Source organism: Mercenaria mercenaria, chromosome 16 (genome assembly GCF_021730395.1).
Source record: "Mercenaria mercenaria strain notata chromosome 16, MADL_Memer_1, whole genome shotgun sequence".
In the NCBI taxonomy this organism is placed as follows: domain Eukaryota; kingdom Metazoa; phylum Mollusca; class Bivalvia; order Venerida; family Veneridae; genus Mercenaria; species Mercenaria mercenaria.
The window spans coordinates 17,799,490-17,810,682 of NC_069376.1; the positions used below are offsets into that span (position 1 = coordinate 17,799,490).

General features: G+C 38.1%; 1 protein-coding gene across 1 annotated transcript; it reads left to right on the forward strand.

Annotated features, from left to right (window-relative positions):
• The first annotated feature begins 771 nt into the window (after positions 1 to 771).
• LOC128549256 (uncharacterized) lies at positions 772 to 2,682 on the forward strand. The gene has a single exon (XM_053525790.1). It carries the CDS (start codon positions 772 to 774, stop codon positions 2,680 to 2,682), a length of 1,911 nt encoding a protein of 636 aa, XP_053381765.1.
• The last annotated feature ends 8,511 nt before the right edge of the window (positions 2,683 to 11,193 follow it).

Here is an 11,193-nt window from a genome sequence, read left to right on the forward strand (position 1 = left end):
GGATTAGAGTCTTGGGAAGTTATATTAAGAGGTTAGTGAGTGTATTATAGAACTGCATTATAGCATATTGAAATTACAATGGAACAGACAAATTTCACAGCAGCTAGAAAGTCGTGTACTGCGCATCTTTCACAGTTAACCAGACTTTACAAAGAACTTGAAAAACAAATGGTATCTTATGAAAATGCAGAAAAGGTGATAGAAATCTACGACCGTTTATGTGAAAGATACGAACTATTTAAATCGGCACAAATCCAGTGTCTAGATCTGTGTGAAGATTAGGGCTGTCATCGATAGAAACGATATCGATGTATCAACGATTTTTTTTTGTCGATCGATTATCGATTCCCATTTTCAAAAATCGATATTTTACAGGGAGAAAAAACTGCCCAAATAAACACTCAGACCCTAAAAAACAACTTAAGTTCACAAAGTTGTAAATTTGGATGAATGCAAAAAAGGAGTGAAGGCAAATTAAAGATGTTATTAATTTTTATGTATTTCTTTTATTTCATAAATACAAATACAACACAATCAAACAGAAATATGGAAAGTCGGCAATAAAACTTAAAATAGCATTTACAGGAAGGTATACAGTATTATATGAACAAATAGGTCGTTAATCTAACTTAATAATCAATATATCGATGTATCGTCGATATTTGTCTTCTGATATATCGGTATCGTCGATACGCCTAAGACCCAATCAATGACAGCCCTAGTGAAGATACAGATACGGTGGGTTCTTTAGAAAGTACTTTCACAAGCCAAATGAATAATTTTATTGAATGCAAGGAACATTATACGGAATGGCTTAAACAGTTGCAGACGACAACGGCAGACGACAACAGATCTGTGCGCTCTAGTGCCAGTTCTGTACGGTCGGCACGTTCAATGTTACAAAGTGCTAGAGCTAAGAGGCTTGTTGCAGAACATCGTTTAAAAACTTTAAGAGAAAAACAGAATTTAGAACATAAACAAAAGGAACTTGAGAACCAACGCGAACTGTTAGAACAGGAGAGCGAGTTGGAAGAGGCTAAAATCGAGGAGTCAGTATTTACGGACGTTCTGATTGAAACTTCCGGAAATGCGCTTGCTACTGAACAGACGCATATAATGAGCGGATGTGACGCGAATATTCCGACTTCCGGCGGCGCAACGGAATCAAATGAGAATATCTTGGATGGCGAAAACTCTACTTCCGGTTCAGGTGTTGATCCGATTGTTATGGCGACGGTTCAAGGAAATTCTTCCAGAGTAAATGGTAAGACGGGCATTCCTATACAATCAGGTTCCAGTCACAGCAATGGTTCAGAGTTTGAGAGACTGGCATCCATTTTACAAGAAGGGTTTAACTTACCTAAGCCTGAGTTACTAACATTTAATGGTTCGGTAATAGATTATACAAAGTTTATAAAGAATTTCGAGACATATGTGGAGTCAAAAGTAAGTGACAATAGACTTAAATTGAGTTACTTGATACAATATTGTTCTGGTGAGGCTAAATCCTGTATTGAGGATTGTGTATTGTTAAGTTCTGATGATGGATACAAACGAGCTAAAGAAATTTTACAATCTCGTTATGGTGACGCACTGTCTATGTTAGCGTTAGATATGCAAAGATGTCAAATGACTCTATCCCAAATAGGTTTTGTCTCTGATATAGATAACTCAGAAAATTTGAGGCGACTTGTCCGTCGTCTGCCTATGCATTTGAGAACCAAATGGGCTGATATCGCTCACTCCATCTATGAGTCTGGGAGAGAACCAAGTTTCTCTGATTTGACAAGGTTCATTGACGAGAGGTCACGTGTGGCTAGTTCAGTGTATGGTATTGATATTGTTAAAGAAAATGTGCAGTATAAAGGTACTAAGCAGCCACATATTCTGCCTGGAAATGTTGTAAAAGATAGAGTGACTACTTTGTCCACATGTACTGAAAATGAAAAGCCAAAGTTCGAAAGAAAATGTTCTGGTTGTTTTGGTTCATGTATAGACATAGCATCATGTCATAAGTTTATAAATATGTCTTTATTGGATAGAAAGAAACATGTTCTGAGGTATAAACTGTGTTTTAATTGCCTTAAACGCAATCATATGTCTAGCAAATGTAGGAAACAGAAATTATGTACTGTATCTGGTTGTACAAAGAAACATCATACATTGTTACAAATCTGGGTTCCAGTAAGTAATGAAACGCCTGTTACGCAACAATCAGTAAATTGCGCAGCCACAAATGGCTCCTTTCTTAAAACATGTCTGGGGATTATACCAGTGTCTGTTAAGGGTGGGGATGGTAACTTCTGTCATACCTACGCCCTGCTCGATGATGGTGCTGACAAGACTCTGTGTGATGAAAGACTAATCCGGAAGTTGAATGTACCTAGCAAACCCGTCACATTCAAGATATCGACTGTCAACTCCGCTGATAGTACTACACAGGGACAGGAAGTTGATTTAACCGTGAGTCCTATTCCCGGCGACGATGAAGTTAAGCTCAACAATGTTTGGACGATGAAGCAGTTGCCTATATCAAAGCGTTCTGCTGCCACCGCTAGCGATATTCGACATATACCCTACTTGTCGGACATAAAGATTCCAGTGGTTAACATCAATGAAGTCATGTTACTAATTGGTACGGATACACCGGAAGCCCATATTCCATTGGAGGTGCGCACCTGAAGTGATTGTGAGCCGTACGCAGTGAGAACGCGACTTGGGTGGGCAGTGCGTGGACCAATCCCTCGGACCAGCACTGAACAGAAAAGAGCAGCAAATGTAAGAGAACCGGTGAACATTCATTTTGGCCAGTCCAGTGACGTAATACTACAACAACAACTTGAGCGTATGTGGACGTCCGACTTCAGCGACACATCCCATTACCAGAAAGATTCCATGTCAGCAGAAGACAAGAGGGCACTGGGTCTAATGGATTCTACACTATTATTTGTTGATGGTCACTACGAAATGGGACTTCCGGGGCGGCAGGATGACGCTAGTTTGCCGAATAATTTAACACTTGCGCATGCGCGCCTTCATCAACTGAAAAGGAAACTCTCTCGTGACAACGTGCTACATAAGATGTACACCAAGACAGTAACAAACTACATAGACAAAGACTATGCCAAAGAAGTGACTAATGAAGGCTCAAACTCGAAAAGAATATGGTACTTGCCTCACTATCCTGTGACGAACGTGAATAAACCCGGAAAGGTTCGTGTTGTATTTGACTGTGCCGCAAAATATAAGGATATTTCACTTAATAGCCAGCTTCTACAAAGTCCCGATATGATGAACAGCCTCGTAGGCGTACTTACCCGATTTCGACAGGAACAAATAGCTATCTCCGCTGATATAGAGGTGATGTTTCACCAGGTTCATGTATGTGAGAAGGACTGTGACGCACTTCGCTTTCTATGGTGGCCTGGCGGGAACATGTCCAAAAACCTAGCAGACACATTCTGGAAGAGGTGGATTAAAGAGTATTTGCCTACCCTGCAAACCCGACAGAAGTGGCTGAGAGAAACACGTGACTTACAAGTAAATGACGTGGTGCTCCTGGTGGAAGACAAAGTACCGAGAGGGCAGTGGCCGCTTGGCAGATTTACCGAAATCATTGAGGGTAAGGATGGGCATATACGTAAATGTAAGGTTCAATCTAGGAACTCGAGCTGCGTGAGACCAATTACGAAGTTATGTCTGTTAGAAGCTCAGAGTGATTAATGTATATATGTATAAACGTGAATTCTAATTCATTGAATGAACATTATACAGGTACTTTAATAATTGTTTGTAATTTATACAAGCTGTTAAGCTTTAAAATATTGAAAATTATGAACACATTGTTGAAGGGTATACAAGTATCTTTAATACAGGTGAAAAGTGATGAAATTAAGACATTTCATGGAGGGCACTGTAAGAATCATTTAAATGTTGATTCTTAAATTAATTTGTTATTTAACATCACTTGTTAAAACTAGTAAAGTTAATAGTTAATCCAGCAGACGTCATTTTGGCGCTTTTTGAGGGTTGCCAGCACTCTGGGTGAATAAAATTCCCTGACTTTTCCCTGACTTTTCCCTGACCAATTCATGTTTTTCACTGACCAAAACTGCCAAACATTTAAATGGCCTCCTGACCTCCCCTATAGCCGTCCAATCTTCCCATTATATTTTTTCCAAATGTTTTGTATTTATTTTCCAATATATTAAACATAAACATCAAACACAATGATAACAAGAGCTCGTCGAACACGTAATGCCCCCCTTGATGCATTCAGTAATTGCATAAGGAACAGAAATTATATGCTCACTGTAAACAAAAGTTTTACCATTCTGGTTTAATCTGACCTTGACCTTTAACCTATTAACCTAACAAGAGATTACAGATTGATCTTGGCGCCATCCACTGAGCCATTTTTGAATGTTCCAAATTTCAAGACTAGCTCAAGGTCAAAATCAAGGTCAAATTTCATTTAGGTACAAAACAATGTGTATGTGGTCCAAATTTGAAAGCGGTGGCTTGAGAAATGTGAAAGCAGGTCACTAGATCAATTTCAAGGTAAAGTTCATTTCGGTAGACAGAACTATGCATGTGCTTCAAATTTGGAAGCTGTAGCTTGAGAAATGTGAAAATAGGTAATAGATAAAAATCAATGTAAAATTTCAATTCAGAACACAAAAATATGCATGCAGTCCAAATTTGAAGCCTGTACCTTCAAAAATGTGAAAGTAGGTCACTAGGTCAATCTCAAGATCAAAGTTCATTTCGGTACACAAAACTATGCATGTGGTTCAAATTTGAAGGCTGTAGCTTGAGAAATGTGAAAGTAGGTCACTAGGTCAATCTCAAGATCAAAGTTCATTTCAGTACACAAAACTACGCTTGTGGTTTAAATTTGAAGGCTGTAGCTTGAGAAATGTGAAAGTAGGTCACTAGGTCAAAATCAAGGTCAAACTTTATTTTGGAACAAATAACTATGCATGTGGTCCAAATTTGAAGCCTGTACCTTCAAAAATGTGAAAGTAGGTCACTAGGTCAATAACAAGGTCAAAGTTCTTTTCAGTACACAAACCTATGCATGTGGTCCAAATTTGAAGGGTGTAGGTACAGAAATGTGAAAGTAGGTCACTAGGTCAAGATCAAGGTCAACTCATGTCAAGGTTCATCTTGCCACTCAAAACTATACATGTGGTCCAAATTGGAATGATGTAAGTTATGAACATGAAGATTCTAAGTTTTTCCCTATATAAGTCTATATGAACCATTTGACCTCTGAGGCAGGGCCATATTTGACCCGAAAGGGATAACTTGAACAAACTTGGTAGAGAACCACTAAATGATGCTACATTACAAAATACCAAAGCCATAGACTTTGTGGTTTGGACAAGAAGATTTTCAAAGTTTTTCCCTATATAAGTAAATGTAAACCATGTGACCCCCTGGGCGGAGCCATATTTGACCCTAGGGGAATAATTTGAATAATCTTAGTAGAGGATCACAAGATAATGTCATATACAAAATATCAAAGCGCTAGGCCCTGTGGTTTTGGACAAGAGGTTTTTCGAAGTTTTTTCCTATATAAGTCTATATAAACCATGTGACCCTAGGGGTGGGGCCACATTTGACCCCAGGGAAATAATCTGAACAATCTTGCTAGAAGACCACTAGATTTTGCTACATATCAAAGCCCTAGGCCCTATGGTTTTGGACAAGAAGATCAGAAACCGTTTAACTGTTCCTGGCCAATGTGACCTTGACCTTTGACCTAATGACCTCAAAATCAATAGTGGTCATCTGCTGGTCATGGCCAACCTAACTATCAATTTTCCTGACACTAGGCCCAAGCATTCTTGAGTTATTGCCTGGAAACCATTTTACTGTTCCTGGTCACTATGACCTTGACCTTTCACATACTGACCTCAAAGTCAATAGGGGTCACCTGCTGGTCATGACCAACCTCCCTATCAACTTTCGTGACCCTAGGCCTAAGCGTTCTTGAGTTATCATCCGGAAACTGTTTTACTGTTCAGGGTCACTGTGACCTTGACCTTTAACATACTGACCTCAAAATCAATAGGGGTCATCTGCTGGTCATTACCAACCTCCCTATTAACTTTCATGATCCTAGGCCCAAGTGTTCTTGAGTTATCATCCGGAAACCGTTTTACTATTCAGGGTCACTGTGACCTTGACCTTTGACATACAGACCTCAAAATCAATAGGGGTCATCTGCTGGTGATGACCAACCTCCCTATCAACTTTCATGATCCTAAGCCCAAGCGTTCTTGAGTTATCATCCGGAAACGGATAGGTCTACATTCCGACCGACCGACCGACCGACATCTGCAAAACAATATACCCCTCCTTTTTCAAAGGGGGGCATAATAAACATGGTTTTCTTTCTTGTATGACTGTTTGGTGGTCAAGTCAATGAAACATAATTGTGACTATTGGTCAGTGAAACCTAATTATTAAGAGATACATATCAAAAGCATCTTTGCAAGACATGTAACTATCAAAAATCTAATATCTTTTAAGGTACACTTTCCTCATAGTAAAAACAATAAAGTATGGTTAATAACAAGACCATTGGAACCCTGCTAGTATTAGCAAAATATCATTCTCAAAAATCCAAGATCTGTTATACAGTTTCCTAGAGGCAAAAACAATAAAACACCATGACTAATAGCAAGACCATTGGAATTATATTGACAAAGCATCACTCTCAAAATCCAAGATCTCTTAATATACAGTGTCCTAGTCACTGTGGCAAAAACAATAAAGCATCATGACTAATACTGTAGTAGCAAGACTATTGGAATCCTATTGGCAAAACATCTCTCTCAAAACCCAAGATCTCTCAATAGTTTCCTAGTGGCATAACAATAAAGCATTGATAATGACAAGGTTAGTTGGTTAGTTTGTCATGCTAGTAGGGTAGTGCCTGAAATAGTAACTTGCTTATAATACATGCCATCAACAATGTACTTAGATGTGTATGTTATGATATTATTTAACAAACAGAAAACACCTGGAGTACCTACAACAAAAAAAAGTGTATTAGAATAATATTAGTTGTAGGCTCTCTTCATGTGTCACTTTCCTACAAAATAACAAAAAAATGTTAGTTAGCTCTGGAGGCAAGGGTTGCAAAGCCTTTCAGTCTTCAAGCAAAATCAGTGTTTAAAGAACAAGAGCTGTCTGATGACAGCGCGCTCGACTATTCGAAGAATTGATTGAAGAATGGGGTCAAAATATTTCCACGGATATTCAGACAAAAGAAATAAATAGATTAGACAAACAATGTTCCTGTATTACTTTGATTTCGATAAGTCTTGCACTAAATGGCAATATATGAGCCAATTTCAAAGTCCAAAAAGGGCCATAATTCAGCCAAAATAGTTATGTACTCTTGCCTACAGATGGAAATCATAATGATAAACAAGTGTTCAAAGTTTAAAAGCCATATGTCAAATAGTTTTGACAAAACAGGACTTGTATGAAAACAGAACCAATTTCAAAGTCCAACAAGAGCTGTCGGATGACAGCGCACTCGACTATTCGAAGAATTGATTGAAGAATGGGGTCAAAATATTTCCATAGATTTTCAGACTAAACAAAACAATGGATTAAACAAAAAATGTTCCTGTATTTGTTGATTTCGATTAGTCTTGCACTAAATGGCAATGTGTGACCATGATGGCAAATATGTTAAGTTATATGTTAGGCAAAACATGGACTTATATGAAAAGTTTAACTAATTTCCAAGTCCAAAAAGGGCCACAATTCAGTCAAAATAGTTGACAGAGTTGTACTCTTGCCTACAGATGGAAATCATGTTGATAAACTAGTGTTAAAAGTTTCAAAGCCACAGTTCAAATAGTTTTGACAAAACGCTGACTTGTTAAAACAAGTGGACCATGATGGTCCTGAATCGCTCACCTCTTCCCACATGACCCAGTTTTGAGTATGACATCGTTTTTTCTACTATTTGACATAGTGACCTAGTTTTTGAGCTCATGTAACCCAGTTTTGAACTTGACCTAGATATTATCAAGATAAAAATTCTGTCCAATTTTCATGAAGATCCATTGAAAAATATGGTCTCTAGAGAGGTCACAAGGTTTTTCTATTATCTGACCTATTGACCTAGTTTTCGACGGTACGTGACCCTGTTTTGAAATTTACCTAGATATCATCAAGGTGAACATTCTCACTAATTTTCATGAAGATCTCATGAAAAATATGGCCTCTAGAGAGATCACAAGGTTTTTCTATTTTTAGACCTACTGGCCTAGTTTTTGACCGCACGTGACCCAGTTTCGAAACTGACCTAGATATCATCAAGGTGAATATTAAGATCAATTTTCATGAAGATACATTGAAAAATATGGCCTCTAGAGAGGTCAAAAGATTTTTCTAATTTTAGACCTACTGACCTAGTTTTTGACCGCAGTTGATCCAGTTTCAAACTTGACCTAGATATCATCAAGATGAACATTCAGACCAACTTTCATACAGATCCCATGAAAAGTATGGCCTCTAGAGAGGTCACAAGGTTTTTTTATTATTTGACCTACTGACCTAGTTTTTTAAGGCACGTGACCCAGTTTCTAAACTGACCTAGATATCATCAAGGTGAACATTCTGACCAATTTTCATGAAGATCCATTCAAGGGTATGGCCTCTAGAGAGGTCACAAGGTTTTTCTATTTCAAGACCTACTGACCTAGTTTTTGATCGCAGTTGACCCAGTTTCAAACTTGACCTAGATATCATCAAGATAAATATTCAGACCAATTTTCATACAGATCCCATGGGTCACAATGTTTTTTCATTATTTGACCTACTGACCTACTTTTTGAAGGCACGTGACCCACTTTCGAACTTGACCTAGATATCATCAAGCTGAACATTCTGACCAAATTTTATGGAGATCCATTCACAAGTCTGTCCTCTAGAGAGGTCACAAGGTTTTTCTATTTTTAGACCTACTGACCTAGTTTTTGACCACATATGACCCTGTTTCGAACTTGACCTAGATATCATAAAGATGAACATTCTGACCAAATTTCATACAGATCCCATGAAAAATATGGCCTTTAGTGAGGTCACAAGGTTTTTCTATTATTTGACCTACTGACCTAGTTTTAGATGGCACATGACCCACTTTCGAACTTGACCTAGATATCATCAAGGTGAACATTCAGACCAATTTTCATGATGATCTCATGAAAAATATGGTCTCTAGAGAGGTCACAAGGTTTTTCTATTATTTGACCTACTGACCTAGTTTTTGAAGGCATGTGACCCAATTTCGAATTTGACCTAGATATCATCATGGTGAACATTCTGACCAATTTTCATGAAGATCTCATGAAATATATGGCCTCTAGAGAGGTCACAAGGTTTTTCTATTTTTAGACCTACTGACCTAGTTTTTGACCGCACGTGACCCAGTTTCGAACTTGACCTAGATATCATCAAGATGAACATTCAGACCAACTTTCATACAGGTCCCATGAAAAATATGGCCTTTAGAGAGGTCACAAGGTTTTTCTATTATTTGACCTACTGACCTAGTTTTTGATGGCACGTGACCCAGTTTCGAACTTGACCTAGATATCATCAAGGTGAATGTTCTGACCAATTTTCATGAAGATCTTGTGAAATATATGGCCTCTAGAGAGGTCACAAGGTTTTTCTATTTTTAGACCTACTGACCTAGTTTTTGATGGCACGTGACCCAGTTTCGAACTTGACCTAGATATCATCAAGGTGAATGTTCTGACCAATTTTCATGAAGATCTTGTGAAATATATGGCCTCTAGAGAGGTCACAAGGTTTTTCTATTTTTAGACCTACTGACCTAGTTTTTGATGGCACGTGACCCAGTTTCGAACTTGGCCTAGATATCATCAAGATGAACATTCTGACCAACTTTCATAAAGATCCCACAAAAAATGTGACCTCTAGAGTGGTCACAAGCTAAAGTTTATGGACGCACGCACGCACGCACGGACGGACGACGGACACCGCGCGATCACAAAAGTGACAGGTGAGCTAAAAAACTGAACAAATTTCAAAGTCCAAAAAGGGCCACAATTCAGCCAAATAGTTGTCAGAGTTCTGTACTCTTGCCTACAGATGGAAATCATAATGATAAACAAGTGTTTAAAGTTTAAAAGCCATATGTCAAATAGTCTTGACAAAACATGGACATATACAAAACAGAACCAATTTCCAAGTTCAAAAAGGGCCATAATTCAGCCAAAAAAGATGAGAGAGTTACGTACTCTTGCCTATTGATCGAGACTATTATACTGAACAAGATATAAAAGTTTCAAAGCCATATGTCAAACACTTTACACAAAATATAAACTGGTACGTAGAACCTAACCAAGATTTCTAAGTCAAAAGGGGCCATATTCAGTCAAAATTAATGCTTGATGGAGTTATGTACTCTTGCCTACAACTGGACATTGTGATGGTAAACAAGTGTTAAATGTTTCAAAGCTTTATCTCAAAAGACTTTATCAAAATGTGGACTGGTACGAAAAACTTAAACAAGATTTCTAAGACAAAAAGGGGCCATAATTCAATCAAAATGCTTGATGGAGTTATGTACTCTTGCCTACAACTGGACATGGTGATGGTAAACAAGTGTTGAAAGTTTCAAAGCTTTATCTCAAAAGACTTTATCAAAATATGAACTGGTAAGTCAAAAGGGGCCATAATTCAGTCAAAATGCTTGACATATTTATGCACTCTTGCCTATAACTGGACATGGTGATGGTAAACAAGTGTTGAAAGTTTCAAAGCTTTATCTCAAAAGACTTTGTCAAAATGTGGACTGGTACGAAAAACTTAACCAGGGTGTGACGCCGACGCCGACGCCGACACCGACGCCGTGGTGAGTAGGATAGCTCTACTTATTCTTCGAATAGTCGAGCTAAAAAGGGCCATAATTCCGCCAAAATAGATTACAGAGTTATGTTCTCTTTCCTACAGATAGAGACTATTATACTAAACAAGTGATAAAAGTTTAAAAGCCATATGTCATAACACTTTACAAAAAATATGAACTGGTACGAAAAACTTAACCAAGATTTCTAAGTCAAAAGGGGCCATAATTCAGCCAAAATCTTTGATGGAGTTATGTACTCTTGCCTATAACTGAACATGGTGATG